This window comes from Symphalangus syndactylus, chromosome 2, assembly GCF_028878055.3.
Source record: "Symphalangus syndactylus isolate Jambi chromosome 2, NHGRI_mSymSyn1-v2.1_pri, whole genome shotgun sequence".
NCBI classification, from domain to species: domain Eukaryota; kingdom Metazoa; phylum Chordata; class Mammalia; order Primates; family Hylobatidae; genus Symphalangus; species Symphalangus syndactylus.
This window is the reverse complement of record NC_072424.2, coordinates 49,205,592-49,230,877: the sequence shown is the minus strand read 5'-3', so window position 1 is coordinate 49,230,877 and position 25,286 is coordinate 49,205,592. Positions and strand designations below refer to the sequence as shown.

Below are 25,286 nucleotides of genomic sequence, written 5' to 3'. Positions count from 1 at the left end.
ACAGACAAACAGAGAGCCAAATCATGAGTGAACTCCCATTCACAATTGCTTCAAAGAGAATAAAATACCTAGGAATCCAACTTACAAGGGATGTGAAGGATCTCTTCAAGGAGAACTACAAACCACTGCTCAACGAAATAAAAGAGGACACAAACAAATGGAAGAACATTCCATGCTCATGGGTAGGAAGAATCAATATCATGAAAATGGCCATACTGCCCAGTTTTTTCTATTTTTTTTTTTAGTGCACATCTTTAAAACATTTATCACAATGCTTGGTACATAGAAAACACCGAGAGAATGTTAACTATGTTGTACCTGGTGTTTCCCGGTATCAGATATTAATACTGATGCCTGACCACAAGCCTGTGGCATGAGTCCAAGTCTCCCTGCTGATGACTCATTTTGGCTTAGGTGGATCTTCAACCTTATTCCTTATCCCTTGAAGAAGAAGAAAATCTCCCTAAAAAGAGCCACAGGGATTGGCAAAATTTCTGTAAAGGACCAGATGCTAAGCGTGTGGATTTTGCCAACCTTCAGGTCTTTATTGCAGCTGCTCAACTCTGCCTTTATAGCTTGGAAGCAGGTGTAGACAGACGGTTCGTAAACAATGAGCATGGTTGTGTACCAACAGAACTTCATTTATGGATGCTGAAGTTTTGAGTTCATATAATTTTTACTTATCATGAAATATTATTCTTCTTTTGATATTCCCCCCAGCTATTTAGAAATGCAAACCCATTATTAGTTCATGAACTCTACAAAAAACAGGCGTGGGCCAGACTGGATCTGTAGGCTGTGGATTGCTGACCCCGCCATTAAAAATGCCCTGTACATTTAGCAGCCAAGAACCTTGCTTGACTCTGGGTTTTTCATTTGTACTTAACCTAACATTTACTTTATAGTGTACCATTTTATTTATTTTACTTTTAGTAGGTTTGTGTTTGACCTGCTTTTTTTTTTTTTTACTTAGCAGTCTAAATGGAACAAAACTTTATGAAACTCAAATTTATTCAGATATTTGTAAGCAAAGGGAAATAAGAGAGAAAAATATAAAAGAAGTATGTGAGGGACCAAAGGAGATTTTTTGTTTGGTTTTGTTTTGCTCAGAATACTTGTGTTTTCTGTGTAGACTGAATTTACCCAATAGTTTTTTTGCCTTAAAGTGACATTAAACTGTGAAACAGAAACATTGTATTTTTCAAATTGTACTTTAAGTTTTTAAAATATTTTATTTTTATAGATTTAGGGGGCACATGTGCAGTTTTCTTACATGTATATTTTGGGTAGTGGTAGAGTCTGGGCTTTTAGTATAAACATCAGCCAAATAGTGTATGTTGTATCCATTAAGTCATTTCTTATCCCTCACCTCCCTGCCATATGAATCTCCAATGTCTACTATTTCACTCTCTAAAAAATATTGTATTTTATACAAAAATTAGCCGGGTATGGTAGCACATGCCTCTAATCCCAGCTACTAGGGGGGCTGAGGCAGGAGGATTGCTTGAACCTGGGAAGTGGAGGTTGTAGTGAGCCGATATGGTGCCACTGCACTCCAGCCTGGGCAACAAAGCGAGACTCCGTCTCAAAAAAAAATTGTATTTTAAAGTTTTGTTTTCCATGAATTTGTGGGGGAAAACCCTTATATGTCACCTTGTTTATCTGTAGATCAAAGGAACTGCTGAAGAATAAGGAAAAAAATTTAGTAAATTGATAAAGAGATCCAAATTTTCAGCTAAAAAAGTGATAATAAATTTATTATTGCATAAGACTGAGTAGCAAAAGGTTGCCAAAAATAATTAAGCAGCAAACACTAAGTCAGGCGTATATATATATCTAGTGGAAAATCTATTTTTTTCATAGAGAGTATTTCTGTACCTAGTTGGATTTCCAATTACACACTACTCCTTCCCTTCAATGATTTTCCAAAGTTATTTGGTGAGGACAGATGTCAGAAGAGGCAGCATATAATGGTATTACAGAGTATGTTTAAAAAGTTAAGGAAAGGTTAGTTTTTGTGTATGCTTATTACACAATTTAAAAATAGCTTTGACTCTATTTGTAAATCAAACGACCAGTTCTCAGGCTGTGCCAAATGCGAAGCCTTCAAACAAGGTTTCTTCTGAGTTGCTTAAGCAGCACTGGGAAGGAGAAAGCATCTGAAAGGGTTTTGAGACTGATTGTCTCTGGTTATACACAGAAATGATTGGAGTTTTATAAAGTTATCTATAAAAACACTAAGAAGAACCTTACATAACAGAGTGTGTCTTCGGTTAGTGATTTAAAAGAGTGCCATACTGGGTTTCAAGAGGCGGTGACCATTTCCCGTGTCTGAATGGAGCCTCGCCAAAAGGGAGAAAAATGTTTACAACAATTTGCAAATACTATCTATTTAATTCTCAACCTAGCAACAGCAGAGAAAGAGATTATTATTCCTCTTTCATCTACGCTGCCCCCACTCTCCTCCCTGCTGCCCCCGATTTTATGTTTTGGTTGTGTAAATTATTGCTAAATCAATAGAACTTTCAAATAAGTCCTATGCTAGGACTTCGTAAGTGCCTAGGAAATTCCAAGCTGTATTTGTAAATTTAAAGGGAAGATCAGCAGAAAAAAATGTCAAGTACTTAAAATCGACTTTTTATTAAGGACACGAGACCAGTGAGTAGGCCTTAGATTGGATGTGTCCACATATTCTCTGAGTCGCTCCCTGGATCCAGCAAGAAATAGGGGTGGGTGGGACATCTCTGTCCCTACACCGTAGCGTTTGGGAAGAGTCTTTGTATTTTGTGTTTTTATTTTTTTTTTAAATAGAAATGAGGTCACACCATGTTGCCCAGGCTGGTCTTGAACTCCTTGCCTCAGGGGGTCCTTCTGCCTCAGCCCTACCAAAGTGCTGGCATTATAGGCGTGAGCTGCCACGCCTCGCCTGGGTAGGACTTCTGTTTCTAGCTCTGTATCTTTCTTGCATCTGTGATCAGATAAGGTCATGTGTCTGAGCAGTAGGACCCAGGCATGCAGTTGAACTGCTCGTCCAACTTCTCTCTAGTGAGAGAATTCCTCAAAGATTTGACTTGATTCAGAGCTGCATTAAAAACAAAAGACAAAACAAAAACCACTTCTACTATGAGATGAGATTTCCTGCACTTCAAATCTGTTTAGCTTGTTTTGAAGTGCCAGAATGCTTGGCCTCCAATTAGTCAATCTCCGAGAGCCTCATTTGGATTGTAGACTCCCAACTGTTTTTTTACTTTCTCCTTGCTGATGTCATTGGATAAAAATAAATTACCACCCCTCCCCCGTCGTTCTTCGTCCTTGTAAATGTGCTGCCGGTGGGTGGTAGCTGGTATCAGACCAGGGCAGGAAGGAAGCACATTGCTTACTCCAGTTATGGAGCTAGCATAATAGTCAACCCCTGATGATTTATCTTAATACAATGAAAAATGAGTAACTCTCAATAATGGAGGGTGCTGGTTTGTTGGGGCGAAGCTCACTGCAGTTTGTTTCTATTTTATTCCAGTGTGGGACATTGTGGTGGATGCTGTGTTTTAGCGCCTAGATCGCTCTTGAGGGATGAAGGACCTTTCCCCGAAAGCTGCTAGGAGTGTTGTGCCCAACTGCCTTCAGAGCCAGTTGTCTCTGATGATTGTATCAGCTAGAGAATTGCCTTGCCCATGGTGGCCTCCCTCCTGGGGTTGGCCTGTATTATGTGACTGATTGACGTGGGGTATGAAGGTCCAGCCCTTTCACCCCAGTTCAGGACAACTCTCACTGGCCATGACTGCTTCTGAGCTGCCCTGGTGGATGCCTCTTTGGAGCCTGCATTGCAGCCCCACTGCTCTCTCCCCTAGTCCAGTTTCCCCCTTTCCCTTCTGCAGGTGCTGATCCACCAAATACTCCTTAGTAAACCTCCCGCATTGTAATTACCATCTCAGAGTTGGCTACCGTTTAACTTTCCTTTGAAGAGGAATGTTTCAGATCTTGGAATCAACTTTAAACATGTCAAAACTGTGTAGTGTGAAGAATTGACATGAGTTGGGAAAGTTTTTAGTTTTTAAATCCTTTTCAGAGTTCTTGTATGACACAAATTATTTTAGAGTTAGCTCCACTACTGCAGTGCTTAGAGTATAACTCTAAGTTTCTTCTAAGAGAAACTTCATGGAAGAAGAATCCACAGGTTCTGGTGAGTGATAAACTTAGAGTTGAGGAGAGAAAAGAGTTCAACATAATTGAGATTTTGAACATCTGTGATTGAGGAAGTGGTGATAGCAACGTATACAAACAGTTATACAGGCAGTGGAACTTTTACTATAATCAAAGATATGTATCATAAAAACAATGGTGAGGCACAAGGCCGGGTCCGGTGGCTGACGCCTGTAATCCCAGCACTTTGGGAGGTTGAGGTGGGCAGATCACTTGAGGTCAGGAGTTTGAGACCAGCCTGGCCAACATGGCAGAACCCTGTCTCTACTAAAAACACAAAAAATTAGCCAGCTGTGATGGTGCTTGCCTGTAGTCCCAGCTACATGGGAGGCTGAGGCATGAGAATCTCTTGAACTTGGAAGGCGGAGGTTGCAGTGAGCTGAGATCGTGCCACTGCACTCCAGCCTGGACGACAGAGGAAGACTCTGTCTCAAAAACAAACAAGAAACCAGTGATGAGGCACAGTGACTCACATCTGTAATCCTAGGGCCTTGGGAAGTCAAGGTGGGAGGATCACTTGAGCCTAGGAGTTTGAGAGCAGCCTGGGCAACATAATGAGCCCCCATTTCTACAAAAAAGTAAAAAAAATTAGACAGGCATGGTGGCCTGTGCTTGTAGTCCTAGTTACTGGGGAGGCTGAGGCAGGAGGATCGCTTGAGTCCAGGAGTTTGGGGTGGCAGTGAGCTATGATTGCACCACTGTACTCCAGCCTGGGTGACAGAGTGAGACCCTGTCTCCAAAAAAAAAAAAAAAAAGGTATGTATAATAAAACCAGCAGTACAACTGATTCTTTTTTAAATTTTTAATTGTTGTGGATACATAGAAGGTGTATATATTTACAGGGTACATGAGATACTTTGAAACAGGCATGCAATGTCAACAACCACATCATAGTAACTGGGGTATCCATTCCCTCAAGCATTTGTCCTTTGTGTTACAAACAATCCAGTTATACTATTTTAGTTACTTAAAAATGTGCAATTAAATTGTTATTGACTACAGTCCCCCTGTTGTGCTATCAAATACTAGGTCTTATTCATTTTTCTAACTACTTTTTGTGCCCATTAATCATCCTCACTTGCTCCCTAACCCCTCGCTACTCTCCCCAGCCTCTGGTAACCATCCTTCTACTCTCTATCTCCATTAGTTCAATTGTTTTAATTTTTAGCTACCACAAATAAGTGAGAACATGCAAAGTTTGTCTTTCTGTGTTTGGCTTATTTCACTTAACATAATGACCTTCAGTTCCATCCATGTTGTTGCAAATGACAGGATCTCATTCATTTTTATGGCTGAGTAGTACTTCATTGTGTACATGTACCGCATTTTCTTTATCCATTCATTTGTCGATGGACACTTAGGTTGCTTCCAAATCTTAGCTATTATGAACAGTGGTGTAACAAACATGGGAGTGCAGATAGCTGTTTGATATACTGATTTCCTTTCTTTTGGGTATATACTCAGCAGTGGGATTGCTGGATTGTATGGTAGCTCTATTTTTAGTTTTATGAGGAATCTCCAAACTGTTCTCCATAGTGGTTGTGCTAATTTTCATTTCCATCAACAGTGTATGAGGGTTCCCTTTCCTCCACATCCTCACCAGCATTTGTTACTGCCTGTCTTTTGGATAAAAGCCATTTTAACTGGGGCGAGATGATATCTCATTGTAGTTTTGATTTGCATTTCTCTAATGATCAATGGTGTTGAGAGGGCCTTTTCATATACCTGTTTGCCATTTGTATGTCTTCTTTTGAGAAATGTCTATGTAGATCTTTTTCCCATTTTTAATTGGATTATTAGATTTTTTCCTGTAGAGTTATTTGAGCTCCTTATATATTTTGGTTATTAATCCCTTGTCAGATGAGTAGTTACAAAGATTTTCTCTCATTCTGAGTTGTATCTTCATTTTGTTGATTGTTTCCTTTGTTGTACAGAAGCTTTTTAACTTGACGTGATCCCATTTGTCGGTTTTTGCTTTGGTTGCCTGTGCTTGTGGGGTATTGCTCAAAAAATCTTTGCCCAGTTCAGTGTCCTGGAGAGTTCCTCCAAAGTTTTCTTTTAGTAGTTTCACAGTTTTAGGTTTTAGGTTTAAGTCTTTAATGCATTTTGATTTGATTTTAGTGTATGGTGAGAGATAGGGTCTAGTTTCATTCTTCTGCATATGGACATCCAGTTTTCCTAACACCATTTATTGAAGAGACTATCTTTTCCTCAATATATGTTCTTGGCACCTTTGGCAAAAATGAGTTCACTGTAGGTGTATGGATTTGTTTCTGGGTTCTCTATTGTGTTCCATTGGTCGTGTGTCTGTTTTTATGCCAGTATCATGCTGTTTTGGTTACTATAGCTCCGTAGTATAATTTGAAGTCAGGTAATGTGATTCCTCCTTTTTTTTTTTTTTTCTTTCTCAGTATAGCTTTGGCTATTCTGGGTCTTTGGTGGTTCCATAAAAATTTTAGGATTGTTTTTTCTATTTCTGTGAAGAATGCCATTGGTATTTTGATAGAGATCGCATTAAATCTGTAGATTGCTTTAGGCAGCATGGACATTTTAACAATATTGATAATTTCAATCCATGAACATGGAATATCTTTTCATTTTTTTGGTGTCATCTTCAATTTTTTTCATCAGTGTTTTATACTTTTCATTGTACAGATTTTTCGCTTCTTTGATTAAGTTAATGCCTGGGTATTTAACTTTATTTGCTGCTATTGTAAATGGGATTACTTTCTTGATTTCTTTTTCAGATTGTTCATTGCTGGCATATAGAAATTCTACTGATTCTTTTTTTTTTTTTTTTTTTTGGGATGGAGTCTCGCTCTGTCACCCAGGCTGGAGTGCAGTGGCTCAATCTCGGCTCACTGCAAGCTCCGCCTCCCGGGTCCAGGCCATTCTCCTGCCTCAGCCTCCCAAGTAGCTGGGACTACAGGCACCTGCAACCACGCCTGGCTAATTTTTTGTATTTTTAGTAGAGACGGGGTTTCACCGTGTTAACCAGGATGGTCTTGATCTCCTGACCTTGTGATCCACCTGCCTCGGCCTCCCAAAGTGCTGGGATTACAGGCGTGAGCCACCGTGCCCGGCTTCTACTGATTCTTGTATGTTGATTTTTGTATCCTGCAACTAGACTGAGTTTGTCAGTTCTAATCGTGTTTTGGTGGCATCTTTAGGTTTTAACAAATATAAGATCATATTGGCCGGGCGTGGTGACTCATGCCTGTAATCCCAGCACTTTGGGAGGTGGAGGAGGGCCAGATTACTTGAGCCCGGGAGTCTGAGACCAGCCTGGGCAACATAGGGAGACCCTGTGTCTGTTTATCTTTAAAAAATAAATCAATTAAAAATATTATATCATCTGCGAACAAGAATAATTTGACTTTTTCCTTTCCAGTTTGCCTGCCCTTCATTTCTTTCTCTTGTCTGATTGCTCTAGCTAGGACTTCCAGTACTGTGTTGAGTAACAGTGGTGAAAGTGGGCATTCTTGTCGTCTTCCTGATCTTAGAGGAAAGGCTTTCAGTTTTTCCCCATTTAGTATGATACTAGCTCTGGGTCTGTCATATATGGCTTTTTTATGTTGAGGTTTGTTCCTTCTATATGCAGTTTTTTGAGGGTTTTTATCATGAAGAGGTGCTGAATTTTATCAAATTTTTTTTAAGTATCAATTGAAACGATCATATAGATTTTGCCCTTCATTCTGTTGATATGATGTATCACATTGATTGATGTGCATACAACTATTTTTTTTTTTTTATACTCAGAGTCAGTGCAGAGCAGTGGTTTAGAGCTCAGACCCATGAGTCAGGTGGCCAGGGTCAGAAGCTTGGCCCCACTACTTTTTGTCTGTGTGACCCTGGGCAAGTCATTTCACATCTCTGTGTCTCAGTGTTCTCATTTGTAAAATAAGGGTAATAATACTTAATAGTATTGTTGTGAGCTTTAAACTCGTTAATGTATGTAATGCTTTAGAACACTCTGTAAGTGGTATATACTATTATTATTATTTTATTCATATAACTTAAAAATTGCATTCTGTCTGATCTGTTGGTTGTTTCATTGTTGCTAAACACAAATTTAAGTCTTCTATCCCCGCCACCAGTTCTGTCCAATACAAGTATATGTCAACTACATAAGTTATTGGAAATTTTCTAGTAGCCGCACTAAAAAAGAAAGAGAAACAGGCGAAATTAATTGTAATAATATATTTTATTTAACCCAATAATTTACAAGTATTATTAGTTCAACATTTAATCACTATAAAATTATTGACATGACATTTTACATTTTTTTGGTTGTGTCAGAAATATGGGATGTATTTTACACTTGCTGCTTATTTCAGTGGCTCAATAGGCACACGTATTTAGAGGCTCCTGTATGTGACTGAGCAGCTTTAAAGAGTTGCTAGTTAATCTTGCTCATTTCTGAAGTGTTCCAGTCAACTGTTGCTGTGAAACAAGCTGCCCCCAGATTTAGTAGATTAAAACAACAATGGTTTATTATTTCTCACAGTTCTCATTTAGCTTATACATGCTAGATTGATGATTATTGCCATTATTTTTGTGATAGTTTTGAAATTTTTGAATTCCACGATTCCTTCTACATTTATTAGTTGGAATTCTGTGGTAAGGAATAACTCTTTCTTCTCTTTCACTCAGTCATGTATTTAATTGTACATCAGCATGAACTCATAGATTCTTGTTGTATTCAGTAGGTTGTAATCCATTATTTATTTTAATATTCAAGTGATCTGACCGTAATATTTTAAATTAAGAAAACACCCTCTCCACACATGCTCAGGTACCTGATAAGATCAGAACAAATTCTGCTACATGGATGGTATTCTCAGTTCCATCCCCCGACACCCGCGTGTTGCAATGTTTAAATGTTTCAGCCTAAATATTTCACAGGGTCTGCTTGCAGAGCCCCATGCTTCTCTTCAACAAATATTTTTACAGGACAAAATTTGTCCAGTAAATTGTCTCTATTTATGGTTCCTTTGAAGGTTTTACCAAGTTTACTTGCTGAAATATCCTAAGGCTTTTCAATTTCACTTCAATTCAGTATAGAATATAAGTCTTTCCCATTAAAAGTAAGCTTAATGAACAGAAGTTTCTTCCTACAAGGTAAGATACTCCCAAAGCACAGCTGGTGTATATTCAAAGATATGAAATCAGTATGTTGAAGAGATAGCTGTACCCTCTCATCCACTGCAGCATTATTCCCAATATCTAAGATACGGAATTGATGTCAGTGTCCATCAATGGATAAATGGATAAAGAAAGTGTGGTATATATACATAATGGAACACTATTCAGCCTTATAAAAGAAGGAGGTCCTGTCATTTTCAGTGACATGGATGAACCTGGAGGACATTATGTTAAGTGAAATAAGCCAAGCACAGAAAAACAAATATTGCATGATCTCACTTATATGTGGAGGGTAAAAAAGATGAGCTCATAGAAACAAAGGGTAAAATGGCAGTTACCAGAAGGTGAAAGGGATGGGGAGATGTTGGTCAATAGACACAAGATTTCAGTTATATGGAAGGAGTAATTTCAAGAGATCTAGTGTACAGCATGGTGACTATGGTTAATATCAACATATTGTATTCTTAAAAATTGCTGAGAGTAGATTTTAATTGTTCCATTCCACAAGTAGTTATGTAGGTAAGGCACATGTTAAATAGTGTGGTTTAGCCATTCCATAAGGTATACCTCATTCCATAAGGTATACATCTATCATCTATATGTGGTATACCATAAATATATTCAATTATTACTTGTCAATTAAAAAAAGAATAAGACATTTTCAAAGTTAATTTATGTGCACATTAAACCCATCCTAGAATAATATTTTGCTAACCAGAAAAAGATCCAGGACAAATGCGAAATCAGGATGCTGGAATAACAGTGTCAACTGGGATAATCCTGGTGAGGCCTCATCTTGTCCAAAGAGCCCCTTTTGATCGGGCCAGGCCTCCTGGCTACTGTTCGCTTTCTGGCTGTGGTCTTTGCTCACCTAGCTCTTTGGTTTGGTAGACTCAGGTTGATCTCCACTGCTTTGCATTTGCTGCTCTTCTGCCTGTAACATTGTACCCCTCCTTGCTCATATGGCAAATTTCTCCATATCCTACAACCCTAGACACTGGCATCATTTTCTCTAGGTGCCTTCCCTTCATCCCTCCAATGTGCTCCTTGTCCTACCTGTACTATGTATATCTGTTCCACGATACTTCCTTCTTCACCTTTTTGAAACACCATGTTCAATATCCTGTTATTTAAGAGCTTACTCTTTGCTTCCTATGATGATAGTTATTAGATGAACTGATCTGTGCTTGGTGGTAAGTGATGGTGATGAATTACTTATTTGTTCCTGAAAACATACTTGTATTTCATGGAGGCCCATTGGGGTGGTAGTCTTCAAAGTGAGTGTGCCCATGTCTAAGAGTATATAAGACCATTTATAAGGATGGAAGTAGAAAATGTAGTAATTTTTATTTCTTTTTTATTTATTTATTTATTTTTTGAGACAGTCTCCCTCTGTAGCCCAGGCTGGAGTGCGGTGGCATGATCTTGGCTCACTGCAAGCTCCGCCTCCTGGGTTCACGCCATTCTCCTGCCTCAGCCTCCCGAGTAGCTAGGACTACAGGCGCCCGCCACCACGCCCGGCTAATTTTTGGTATTTTTAGTAGAGACGGAGTTTCACTGTGTTAGCCAGGATGGTCTTGATCTCCTGACCTTGTGATCCGCCCGCCTTGGCCTCCCAAAGTGCTGAGATTACAGGCATGAGCCACCCACGCCTGGCCAGTAATTTTTATTTCTATTACTTTATTAAGCAAAGCTAGGAAGTTAAAGTGTTTCTCTTTTTCTTTTTCTTTCTTTATTTATTTTTGAGACAGTCTCGCTCTGTTGCCCAGGCTGTAGTGCAGTGATGTGATCTCAGCTCACTGCAACCTCTACCTCCTGGGTTCAAGCAATCCTCCTTTCTCAGCCTCCCAAGTAGCTGGGACTACAGGCGTGCCACTATGCCTGGCTAATTTTTGTAGTTTTTAGTGGAGATGGGGTTTTGCCACATTGGCCAGGCTGGTCTTGAACTCCTGACTTCAGGTGTTCTGTCTGCCTCAGTCTCCCAAAGTGCTGGGATTACAGGTGTGAGCCACTGTGCCTGGCTATAAAGTTTTTCTAATGTTTAATATTTTGGTTGAGAAAATACATGTATATAATTTTATAAATCTAATTTGACATTGGTAAGGTATACTAAGTGTTTTTATTGATGGAGTACTCTATCATAAAAATTTGAAGACCATGTCTATAGGGGCATATGACATCCCCAATGGAAAACTCTTCAAGCTTTTTGACACTATAATAGCTAACATATATCAAGTGTTTCTATGTGTCAGGCACTGTTCTATATGCTTTACGGGTATCAACATACTTATTCCTTACAACCACCTCATGAGATTGGTATGATGATTAGCATCCTCATCTTATGGATGAGAAAAATTGAGCTAGAGAATCAGGTAATTTGTTCAAGGACAGGGCCAGTATGTGTCAAATTTTTGATGTGGTCTGATTCCAGATGCCGCTGGCTTAATCCCTGCTGTGTACTATGCTGTGCTCTGGTGCCTCTGCTCTCACATGATAGATCCATTTGGCTTCCTGGAGGAGAGGGACCACGTCTGTCTTGTGCATTGTGCTAGTTTTTAAATGAATGAAGGAACCGGGGCCTATTATTTCTTTCTCTCTCTAAAATCATCTTTTGCTCCATTTTATTTCCCAAGGGCCTGCCATGTTCGGTAGGAACTTTGGACAAGTTCTCTTTTATTTTTAACATGAAACCATTTTTCCCCTTGAAATAAATGGATCTGATGAGAAATTGGCATGTGTTTAATTAGCAGTCCTATGTATAGAAACTTTACACGAAAAAAAGTCTGCATCACCCCAGGACTCATGAGTCAGTTATGAGTCCCAGCTCACCCCTGACATGACTAATGCCTTCCTTTCCTCCTTTATCACGAGGGTATGAGGACAAGAAATAAACCTCAGGCTACTTCTGTACAGTGTGTGAAGTGTCCCACAAGCACGTATAACCTTAAAATAGCAACAAGGGCAGCAGCAACAATGACAGCAAAAATGACAGTGGCAAGGAGAAGCAGAACCCAGTGTTTTTTGGGTTCGCCCACTGATACCCTTTTAATCCTGATTTTTAATTGTTTGGCACAAAAATATGTAATAATTTATTGGATCTTCTGGGCATTTAAATGTCATTTTGGTTTCACCAAATGTATTTATGATTCCACCTACACATGTAAGAGTATTGGGAGAGTTTTGGAAGGTTTGTATTCTGTCATCATATTCAAATTGTGCTAACTCTGTTTTCTTTTCTGTTTTCCTTTTAGGATCTTTTAAGACACTTACTCTTCCGTCAGTAAGTATCCATTTAAAAAATTTGGTTTCAGAAATATATTGTATCAGTGAACTGAATAAATTAATATTTTATTGGATTTTATGTCAATTCACACATTTCACATTTCATGTAAGTTTGGCTTGAGTTTAGTTCAGCCTTCAGATTATTAATGAATAATATTATTTCAAGGAGATTGATTATGAGGCTCTTCAAACTCTTGGCAGAGATTTTCCTCTTGTAAAATAGGGGACTTCACTGAAGGAAACTGGCCTGGACTATTAGCACAGAAATCTGGACTGGTCATAAAAAAGAACGAGACCATGTCCTTTGCAGGAACATAGATGGAGCTGGAGGCCATTATCTTTAACAAACTAAAATAGGAACAGAAAACTAAACACCACATGTTCTCACTCACAAGTGGGAGCTGAATGATGAGAACACATGGACACATAGTGGGGAACAGCAGACACTGGGGCCTACTGGAGGGTAGAGGGAGGGAGGAGGCAGAGGATCAGGAAAAATAGCTAATGGGTTCTAGGCTTAGCAACTGGGTGATGAAATAATCTGTGCGACAACCCCCATGACACAAGTTTACCTATGTAACAAACCTGCACTTGTACCCCTGAACTTAAAATAAAAGTTAAAAAAAAAGGCATCTGGGCTGGTTTGCTCCTGCTTCTGTCGTAATGAGCCTTCTGGTGTGGAACTCTGCTCCTCAGTTTCCTTGTGATTGAAAAGAGCAGTGCCATGCTGAGACATACTAGAACCTGAGGCAAAAGGAAAAATCAGTAATATCGACCCTTTGTTTAAAACTTCGACTTTTTTGTTTATAATTTTTTGCATTAATTTTGATATTTTAAAATATTGTATTAAATATTATTTTCTCAATTGCTAAATTTTTTGGTACCCCCTTAAATTTTGCAACTTAGACAAGTGCCTCACTCACCTCACCATAGCCCTGGCCTTGGAAAAGAGAATGAAGATACCATCTTTATCTCACCGCTGTCCTGGAGTGAAATGAGATGTGGAAGTGTTGTAGCACTTGCTATAGAAATGGAAAGGGGTTATTATTTTGTTGAGAGATTCATAAAACCTGATTATTAAATGTTTGTGGATGAATCTTCCTATAGCTTTGATTTGGAAGTTTATACTTTCATTACTATGCTTTGTTTTGGGGCCTTGCATGCTTAATGTACAGTATAGTAAACCACAGCATCCACCATCAGGTGCAGTTTGATATATGTACTTTTCTGAGAACAGAGGACTAATGACTTAGGCTCTGACACATTGCATAGTTGATTAGTATCAGCATTACCTCATAAGCCAGGTTCGCTCATTACCTTAAATTTTTTTTTTTTGAGACAGGTCTTGGTCTGTTGCCCAGGCTGGAGTTTGGTGGCACAATCATGGCTCACTGCAGCCTCAATCTCCTAGGTTCAAGCAATCTTCTCACCTCAGCCTCCCGACTACTGGCATGTGCCACCATGCCTAATTTTTTATTTTTTGTAGAAACAGGTCTCCCTATGTTGCCCAGGCTTGTCTCAAACTCCTGGGCCCAAGCATCCCTCCTGCCTTGGTACCCCAAAGTGCTGGGATTACAGGAGTGAGCCACCATGCCTGGCCCACTTAGTACCTTTTGAAAGTTACTTGTTAAGCACATTCAGAAACCGCATTTATTTTGGGGGGTTCATAGAGAATATTGTACTCTCAAACAATACTTTATAAAAATTACTTAGTATGCTGTATCTATTCTGTTTCTTACATATTATATTTGTACTTTCTTTCCTAAGAAATATACTGCTGCTAATAATAGAAAGCGGAGGAAAAAAGGCATAAGCAGGCAGAAGTGGGGGAAAAAACCCTGCAATCTTTGTGGCAATAAAACATTAGATTGCATTAAAATAACCTAAAACATTAGATACTGGCCCCAGTGCCTGGGTGCAGAACTTTGTTGAAAGGGTATTCCAGTGGTAAGATGAAAATAAATCCTGTGTCATGTATTTGCCCTATAGCAGAAGGAGGGTGGGGTTTAAGCTCAGGAATCACAGCCTAAAGCACAATAATTGTCTGGTTTCCTCAAAGGAGTTTGCAGTTTCACCTACCAGAAGTGTAGAAAGGCAGAAAAGAGAAGGTGGGGCAAGGGCATGAGAGTTTCTTTCAATGATACTACTATAAACTGTACGTGTCTGAGCTACTATTAACTAGAAATTTGTCTACTACACTTCTTTTTTTTTTTGAGACAGAGTTTCTCTCTTGTTGCCCAGGCTGGAGAGCAGTGGCGCGATCTCGGCTCACTGCAATCTCCCTTTCCCGGATTCAAGAGATTCTCCTGCCTCAGCCTCCTGAGTAGCTGGGATTACAGGCATGCACCACCATGCCCAGCTAATTTTTTTTGTATTTTTAGTAGGGACGGGGTTTCGCCATGTTGGTCAGGCTGGTCTTGAACTCCCAACCTCAGGTGATCCGCCTGCCTCGGCCTCCCAAAGTGCTGGGATTACAGGCGTGAGCCACTGCGCCCAGGCTACTATACTTCTTTTAAGTCTTAAGTATATGAAATACTAACTCTGACATCCAGTATTTGTCTTTAATATTATGCCATTTCAATTGTATATAAATATAGCTATTATCTATTGAAAGCTTTACTAGAGATTATATTTTGGAGTGTATCTCTTTTTAGTAAAACACAGTATGAAAGACTTAGAAATAAAGTGTTTGAACAAATTTGATAATGTTTGACCAAAAAAGAAAGCTCTGCATTTTAATGAGTTTTCAATTAAAGCAGAACCAACTTTTTCTTTTTCCCCAGCGAGAACATACCTGTGAATAGAACCACGTTTTAAAGTGCACTTGCATTCTGACATTTGTAAATGTTATATTTTAAATTATTTTTAAGATCTTTATGGCTTCTTAGTGTAAAATATAAATATTTCAAGAGTGTTAACACAAATGTGTTTTTTTATTTCTGATTTACTCATTGTACTTCAAGACACTAAAATAACCCCCAATATGAAGTAAATAAAAAACATAAATTGAGACTTAATATAAATATTGTTTTGTATGCAATATGGCAGAAAAACTTCTTTTGTTCTCTTTGTCAAATGAGGGAGTGGTTTTATTTGATTAGAAATGTTTTTAATATGTAAGTATAATTACTAATATATTTTTAATGGAAACTATCATCTTAGATTTCTCAATTTTATTTTGAAAAATTGTCTCCATTATGTTTAGTAACTGGCATTATTCCTGAAGTATATGAGGATAAATACTATTGTGTTGTCTCAGTTTCCTTACAGCAGTGAATCTTTCAGAGAAGGTGAAATGGCTTTAGACAGCCCAGATTAGAATAAATAATCCTTATTTATTGTCTAGCAAGAATGTTTTTGAGCATGCTTACCTAATGTATCCTAGGCAGAGAGCTATCATCTCCTCAGAGAGTTTGCATTGATGTATACACAAAATAGATGTACGTAAGTAAGAATCAACACACCCAATCCAGAGGCTGATTGATATTCTGTTGGTCAAAGCTTTGGGATATTGTCAATTCCCAAACTCTTGTCCTGCTTTCAGACAGCCTCTCACTGTGGGAACTGCACCTTCCTCCAGCCCTGTGCCCTCTGGTCAAGGAGTCCAAAATCTCTGTGGGTAAACAATTGACTCCTGTGTAAGTGCTATGGAAGTCACTTATCAAGGAATAGCTTTTTTTCCTCCCTTCCCCCCACCAATTTCGGGAACCTTTTTCAGTAACTGTGGCCCCAAGAAGGCAGAAGGCAATTTACCAGTAAAGATGCAGGAGCTTCTGTTACCTCATGGTGTCCACTCTGCTGTGGGCAGGTTATAACCCACTCCAGATCTGGCACAGAGAGAGAAACTTTTATAAAAATTGCTTAAAGTCAGTAATCTTTTCTCCAGTCTCATTATGCGCCCCCATTGTTAACCACGGAGCACCGAGGTCTACATTGACACTGCAAGACTCTGGAGCACCACCCAGAGTACGTGGTGACACCCCGAGACATGTGGTGATGCCCCATGCTTCATACAGGCACCCAGGTCTAATGATTCACCAAGGCCCATATTGTCATCTCTGGGTGGCCTGCCCTGGGACTAACACTGAGTCTTTGAGGATCCCAAATTACCTAAATTTTATATATGGCAAGGTGGGGTTTTTAACGGGAAAAGTTAAAAAAGCAAATTAGTTAAGGTAACCCAAAGGAGCAGGAAGATAGTCAGTAATATTTCCCCTGAGTCAGCGTCAGCTCCCTGAAGGAGGATAGAGTAGGAGGTAGAATAAAATGTTTTTGGGCACATTTGCGTTTATTTTAATTCTCTGACCCTTTAGCCTGATTGTAGTTAATAGGCTTCTTTAGCTGTAGGCCTCTGTGTTATTAATTTGACATCAGTCTTCAACCTAGCATCTGTTCTGGGGCCTCTGTGCCACTAAATATGATAAACATATCAAATCATGAAGAGCAATCCCATCAAATATATTTTTAAACATGAAATATTTAGAAATCGATGCCATTTATAAGCATATAATATTCTGGTTCCTGGCATATATATTTTCTTGTTTATAGTATTAGGAAATCTGATTCAAAGAGTCTGAGGACTGAAGTATCACTTGAGAAAATAGAATTTAAGATTGCAAGTTCCAGGCTAGACTCTCTGCTCTACCAGGGCACAGGTCTTTGGTTCATGTTGTATCCCAAGTACCTAGGACAACCTGGTACACAAAGAGTGCTCAATAAATACTTCTTTAGGCTGGGTGCGGTGGCTCACATGTATAATCCCATCACTTTGGGAGGCCCAGGCGGGTGGATCACTCGAGGTCAGGAATTCGAAACCAGCCTGGCCAACACGGTAAAACCTTGTCTCTACTAAAAATACAAAAATTAGCCAGGCATGGTGGTGCACACCTGTAGTCCCAGCTACTTGGGAGGCAGAGGCAGGAGATTCACTTGAACCCAAAAGGTGGGGGTGAGATTGAGCCACTGCACTCCAGCCTGGGCAACAGAGCAAGACTTCATCTCAAAACAAAACAAAACACTTCTTTATTGAAGAAAAGCAAAAATTGACACCAGAAGTCATTTGAAGGTGACATACTGATTGTTTTTCCTAATATTTTATTATTAACTTTTCAAATATACAAAAAACTTGAAAACATTTCATAATGAACACTCCTATACTTGTCACTTAGGGCCTACCATTAACATTTTACTATACTTGCTCTATCATACGTCTATCCATCTACCCATCTTTCCATCCATCCATTAATTCATCTTATACATCTATCCATCTACCCATCTTTCCATCCATCCATTAATTCATCTTATACATCTATCCATCTACCCATCTTTCCATCCATCCATTAATTCATCTTATACATCTGTCCATCTACCCATCTTTCCATCCATCCATTAATTCATCTTATACATCTATCCGTCTACCCATCTTTCCATCCATCCATTAATTCATCTTATTTTTAAGTGTATTTCCAAGTAAATTGCAGACATCGGTACTCTTCTCCCTAAATACTTCCTGCTGACCATTTTATTTTTGACAATGGTTTCTTTCACTTTCTTCATATTCTTAACCACATTGATAGCATTCTGATGTCTGCTATTATTGGAAAATCCCCTTTGAACTATCTGTAGACAAAACTTATTTGCAAAAATGAGTCAGGATGTCGTTTCAGGACCTCAGTTTTAATATAAAAATCAACTAAAAGTCAAGCATGCTAGTTATCTATTGCTAAGTAACTCTAAAACTTTGCTTCAAACAACAATAAATTATACTTTTATTACTTCTCACAGTCTTTGTGGGTGAAGAATTGGGAGCAACATGGTTGGGCATTTCTGATTTGGAGGCTCACGAGGTTGCAATCAAGATGTCAGCTAGGGCTGCAGTCATCTGAAGGCCTCACCAGGGCTAAGACATTCTGTGAGGCAGCTCACTCACCAGGCTGACACGTGGTTGTTGGTGGTTGGCGGGAGGCCCTGGTTCCTCCCGATGTAGGCCTCTCCACAGACTTCTCTAGTGTCCTTACCACGCCACTCTGGCTTCCCCCAGAGTGAGTGATCCAAGCAAGAAAGAGAGACAACAGGGAAGAAGGTATTCTTTTTCTGACATAGCCTAATTCTAGGATTTAGAAGGAAATCACTAAGTCTGGGGAATTAGGCTTCTTCACCTTTTGAAGGGATTAAAGTCAGAGAATTTTTGGACATATTTTAAAATTACCACATCAAGGTGGTAAGACTGAAAAGTCTCTGGTCCTGGGAACCTCCTTAGTCTCAGGACATTGGTTACTCCAGATATTCTAATGAATAACATAGTGTGGAAGGTAAAGTAGGCCTTTTAGTTTGGTATCTTCCTATTCTTAGTTTATTTGTTGTTATGTTTGTTATGTTTGTTTGTGTGTGTGTGTGTGTGTAGTGTGTGTGTCTGAAATGATTGTAATAAGAATATCCACCTGAGGGATTGTTGTGAATTAAAATGACGTAGTGCAGATAAACTGCTCAGTATGGCTCTGGTCTGCTAATGCTAGAAGGTAGGACTTCTATCGTTATTATTATTATTATTATTATTATTATTATTATTTTGAGACAAATTCTCGCTCTGTTGCCCAGGCTGGAGTGCAGTGGCATGATCTCGGCTCACTGCAACCTCCGTGTTCAAGCGATTTTCCTGCCTCAGCCTCCCGGGGTAGCTGGGACTACAGGCGCATGCCACCACACCTGGGTAATTTTTGTATTTTTAGTAGAGATGGGATTTTGCCATGTTGGCCAGGCTGGTCTCGAACTCCTGACCTCAGGTGATCTGCCTGCCTTGGTCTCCCAAAGTGCTGGGATTACAGGTGTGAGTTACCGTGCCCAGGAAGGATTTCTGTTATTAATAGTAGTAGCAGAAGTAGCAGCATCATCATCCCTACCAAGACTATGACACATATGCGCAAGATGCATTAGGAGAATGTATCTCAGAAAACAGGTTGAGAGAATATAGTAAGAAAACAAATTTTGTGCAGAAGAGCCTTTCATCAGTTGACTGCCTCAAGTAGGGTGAGTGTGGAAAAGAAGGTTGAAGGATGTTAGATATTCTGACCTGCAATAACTGTTAGGGAGGATGAATTTGGAATAGGAAATGGCAAGGTGACTCCTGCTGAGGGAGAGCAGTGGGCTATGTGTCCCCCATTCCAGGAGCCCTGTGATGTAACTGGAGAGCAAACTGCAGGAGGTTAAAAGAGGGAAAACAAATTGTTTAACTCTGATGCCTGGGAGGGGCAAATTTTCAACATTGCAGTTACTTTTGATAATACTGTGTATTTACGTTTTTTATTCTAACTTGTAATTAAAACATTTTTGAAGTAAAATAATGAGACCTTGATGTGTGATCTCTTTTTTTCCCCCAGCTACCTCTGAACAGTGCAGATGAGATTTATGAGCTGCGTGTAACCGGACGTACCCAGGATGAGATTTTATTCTCTAATAGTACTCGCTTATCATTTGAGACCAAGAGAATATCTGTCTTCATTCAAACAGACAAGGCCTTGTACAAGCCAAAGCAAGAAGTGAAATTTCGCATTGTTACACTCTTCTCAGATTTCAAGCCTTACAAAACCTCTTTAAACATTCTCATTAAGGTAAGTGCCAGACAGAAATGAAGCAAGGAATTCTAGCCACCTTACTAAACCCCTCTGGGAAGTTCTGCTTGTGTTATTGACACTGGAATATCTTAGAATTCACCTAAGATAAGCTTCCCTCCCAACATGGAACTCCTCTAGTAGGAAAGAAGGTGGTGCATGCAGCACTGGGTTAAGAGCTCAGCCTCTAGAGTCGACCTGCTTGAGTTCCAGGCCTGGCGTCTTCATTGATTATACAGTTGTCAAACATTTATTAAACTTCTGTGTTCCAGGCACAGCGATAGGGCAGTGAACAGAAGAGATTAAGTTCCTGCTGACACTGAGTTTATTTTTCAGTGGGTAGTAGGAGACAGACATAATAAACATACAAATATATATTTATAAAGGGACAGATATGTATGTATTTGTGTGGGTGTATGAGAGAGAAAAAGGGGGTGAGAGAGAGAGTTTGTGTTTGCTACTTTCTTTCTCTCTTTTTTTTTTTTTTTGAGATGGAGTTTCACTCTTATTGCCCAGTCTGGAGTGCAACGGCACGATCTTGGCTCACTGCAACCTCCGCCTCCTGGGTTCAAGCGATTCTCCTGCCTCAGCCTCCTGAGTAGCTGGGATTATAGGCATGTGCCACCACGCCTGGCTAATTTTGTATTTTTAGTAGAGACCGGGTTTCACCATGTTGGTCAGGCTGATCTTGAACTCCTGACTTCGTGATCCACCCATCTCGGCCTCCCAAAGTGCGGGGATTATAGGCGTGAGCCACCGCGCCCAGCATGTTTGTTGCTTTCTCTAGGGTTGTCTGGGAAGACTGATTTCATCAGAGAGCCACAGGCAGTGAAAGAAAATAAGCCCATACAGAGGGGGAAGCACATGGAAAGGCCCTGAGGGGGAGCTTGTTTGGCGCACTGGAGGAACAACAAGCTGGCAGTGTGCTGGAGCCCCGGGAGTGAGGGGACAGGTGCTAGGAGATGAGATCGTAAACAAGTAGGTGGGTTAGGGTGGGGCTTATGCAGGACCTTATTGGCCATGATAGGGACTTTGAAACTTAAGCTAAGTGAAGTGAGAATTCACTGGAGAATTCTGAGGAGAGACTTGATGTAATCTAACTTAACATCTTAAAAGGATCACTGTCAGCTCTAAGAAGAATAGATGCTAGATGCTAGCTGTGTGATCCTGGGTAAATTTATTAACCTTCTAGAACCTCAGTTTCCTTATCTAGAAAATATGTAATAATAATAAAACCTCACAAGGTTTTTATGAGGCTTAAGTGAGATAATTCAAGTAAACCATTTAGAACTGTGTCTGGCACATAGTAAATCTCACTAAACGTTAGCCATTATTATTATTTTAGGAACCCCTTTTGAAAGGTAGTAATTTTGCCTCTGCTGCTTAATACTCTGATGATTTGGAGGCACTGTGGTTAGCACACTGAGTGCTTTCCTGTGAGAATCAAGTTGAAGACAACTGAGATCCGGCTGGGCCTGGTTTTCTATATTTAAATGGAGAAGAACACTGGACATTTGATCATTACTTGGAAATAGGGTGACTAACATCCCAGTTTGCCTGGGATGCTCCTGATTTTAAAACTGAAAAGTCTCTAGTCCTGGGAACCTCCTTAGTCTGAGGACATTGGCTACTCCAGATATTCTAATGAATAACATAGTGTGGAAGGTAAAGTAGGCCTTTAGTTTGGTATCTTCCTATTTTTAGTTTATTTGTTGTTATAAATTAAAACAACAAAACCCAATCAAATAAACATGTATACATTTAACTTTGAGCCAAGATATGTTTGTAGCCAGTATCACATTTGTCGCCATGGTACTCAATGCATATTTCTTGAATTGAACTAGCATTAGAGTTTGCCTTTGCTATGTAATGGAATGTTTATAAAGCAGGTTGACATAGTGAATAGCATTTCTAAATTCATGTCACCCTCTGAGCAGAGTTGGACTGAGTCCCTTCATACCATCCTTCATCATTTATCCACATATATGGAGAGCTTACTGATGCCGGAAAGGATGTGTACAATGGATGGTTTAATAAATGTCTGGCTATCTGTGGGTGTTTACATTCAATGCTTCCTTCTATTGCAGGCAAATGAAAGTTAGCACTGCATAAATTGCCTGTTCTAGACATTAACCTACAACTAACCCTGCTGGTTCTGGATTATTAGTCTGTGCATTTTTGTAGTTCTGCCTCTCTACTCTGCTCTAGTATCTTCCTTTGAACCTTTGATTTGCAGATTCTTTGGGCTCTTCTGTGCAGTTTGGGACTTAGCAGACCACATTTGGCTTTCTGGAAAGGGCTCAGACTTTCCTCTTGTTAGCTCTGGTACTGATATGACCGTCTTGGCCAGGGGAGGGGAGGGGAGTTTAAACTAAAATTCTACCTGGAATCCAAAGTGTTTTGGAACTATGAGTGAGGGGTGGCCATGCTCCTGTCTCTGTACCTGGGAGGTGATGCTCAAATGTGGACTCAGGTCTAGCTGCCTTCCTCCTTGTAACTTGTAGAGGCCAGGTGGGAGCAGTGATGTGAACTCTTTCAGCTGAAAACAGACATTTGGGCCAGGTTTACAAGATTATGATATTTTCTACATCTTTTAGTGTGGAATAATTGGTGTCTTGGCAAAACTTTTCAGAAAAAATTGGGACTTAGCCTAAACTGGAGCCCCTGACTGAGACAGTTGTACTCCTTGGCACAGCACCACCTGCAGGCTGATGTGGAGAAGTGCACTTGAGAGTTAACGGGGCCCATCTTGTCCAGCCAGGAATGGCTGCAGGATGTAGCTAAGATACTGACTGTCACATCACCTTCAGGGTGTTCAGTGTTGTTCTTGGGGACCACAGGCCATCTTCTTTAGGTATTATTCATTTTGCATGCCCCAATAACTGGTCTTCTCAGGAGGGAAAGGGGCTTCGAGGCCTTTCAGCAGTAGAAAAAACATAACCTATGTCTCCCACGCTTCTGGCCTCTTCTCCCAATTTGGCCTGACACAATGGAAATGAGTGCCTCTGACACTGTGATGGCAGCTGGCATGGCTGGCTTCTGCTCTGACCTCTCCATTTGGAAGTTGTTGGTGCTAGTACGGGTGAATGATCTTGTAGAGGAACAGGTGTTATTGGCTTGGGGGTATATCCTGTTATTGTGCCCTGACACTCTGTTTTGGAGCAGTGGTGGCCAACTCAGAACCTGACCCCTGGCCAGGTGAGGAGGCTACCTTATTTGGGTGATTTGAATTCTCTAATTCTACATGCTGGACAAACATGTCCTTCACACATAATCCAGAAATAGTCCTCACAGACATATTCTCCAGCCAGGGAGCTTACTGCTTGAGACAGTCAGGTACTGTGTGCTGTGTTGAGGCATCTCACAGATCCAGAGCCATCTAAAGGTGACTTGAAGGGCATGTGAGGCCACTATTCCAGGATCTCTGGCCTGCAGCTTTTCTGGCTGTGACGGGGGCGTCGCTCATACTGTACGTGGCTGTGTCATAGCAGCAGATGGCCACATGCAAATGCTGGACTCTGCTGTGACACCACTGTGCTTGGCTGGTTCAAATCCTGATGTGCCTTGTAGACTTCTGGTGTTTCTGCATTATCTCCCTCTGCCTTATTGGTGACAGTTAGACCTAGGTCCAAGACAGGCTTGGGAAAGCAGAGGCATTATCTCATTCACCCCCAACCCTCCAGATCCTCCAGGTGCAAAGTCATCAATGAGATCAGTTCAGACTTCATTGTCCAGGAGAAATGTATGCCCTCACTACCATAATGTTTCAGTAGAATATGGACATTCCATTTTCCTACACTTCAGGTAACACCAATAATTATTGTTATTATTATTATTATTATTATTTTTTTTGAGACAGAGTCTTGCTCTGTCCCCCAGGCTGGAGTGCAGTGGTGCGATCTCGGCTCACTGCAAGCTCCGCCTCCCAGGTTCATGCCATTCTCCTGCCTCAGCCTCCTGAGCAGCTGGGACTACAGGTGCCCGCCACCACGCCCGGCTAATTTTTTTTGTATTTTTAGTAGAGACGGGGTTTCACCGTGTTAGCCAGGATGGTCTTGATCTCCTGACCTTGTGATCCGCCTGCCTCGGCCTCCCAAAGTGCTGGGATTACAGGCTTGAGCCACCGCGCCCGGCCCGTTATTATTATTTTTATCTGTGTCAGTCTGACAGAAGAAACACAATATTATATTGTTTTCATTTGTATTTCCTTAATTACTAGACAGCATATATTTATTGGCTATTTGTATTTCTTCCTTTGTTCCTGAGCCTTTGAACTTCATAGCCCTCCCATGCATCATGCTGTGGCAGGCACAGTCGGGCCAACTGCTCATTACAATGCCTGGCCCAGGAGTTTGCCAAGGATACAGTGACCTGCTTGTTCTTGACTTGCTTTTGGTCTCTGGTTTTCACAATTGGTTTCTGGCTTATTAGACTGCCTTCTGCACAGTTCTCAGCATTGTACTTACCCCTAACTGTCATATCTCCACTCTGGGAGAGAGGTTTCTTCTGTTCTAATAACTGGCCCCACTCACTACTTCTAGGCAAAGTTTAGAGGATAAGTCTAAGAGAAAATATTCAACCCTTGCTCCCAGTCACAGTCTAGTTGGGAATAATAAAATATAGATTTTTGGCAAAATAAAATATGTAAAATAAAGATATTTTACTGCCTTTAACAAAAATATGTATTCAAGAGAGATAAACTCCAGATATACTAGGGACTTTCCAGGAAGCAGTCACCTCTGCCTATTGGAGGCATGTATAGGAGGCAAGAAGCTGAAAGTGATTTCACCAGTGGACAAGGAAGGGAGGGATTTCCATGCAGCAGTTGCAGAGACCTACATGCATGGGCTTGGGAATAAACTGCAAACAAATCTGTATGTATGGAGGAAGATGAGCCTAGAAATGTAGATCGAGTCATATTAGTAAGGGCCTTGTAAACTAGGCAAAGGAGTGTAGACTTCCTGCAGGCAAGCAAAAGCCATGGCTACCAAGTGGTCTAGTATAATCATCATATACTATAATCAGGGACTATAAAAAGTGTATAGTCACTGC

At 40.2% G+C, this 25,286-nt stretch overlaps 1 protein-coding gene across 5 annotated transcripts in view; it reads left to right on the top strand.

Annotated features, from left to right (window-relative positions):
- Positions 1–25,286, top strand: part of CD109 (CD109 molecule) — a 160,146-nt gene that overhangs the window by 14,386 nt on the left and 120,474 nt on the right. For 4 of the 5 annotated variants that reach the window (XM_055256010.2, XM_055256020.2, XM_055256028.2 and 1 more), the window contains 2 exons: positions 12,597–12,625; positions 20,004–20,234. In XM_055256010.2, coding sequence (XP_055111985.2) covers positions 12,597–12,625; positions 20,004–20,234 — 260 coding nt within the window. The remainder of the gene's footprint in view (positions 1–12,596; positions 12,626–20,003; positions 20,235–25,286) is intronic. The other variant, XM_055256045.2, reaches the window with a different exon arrangement.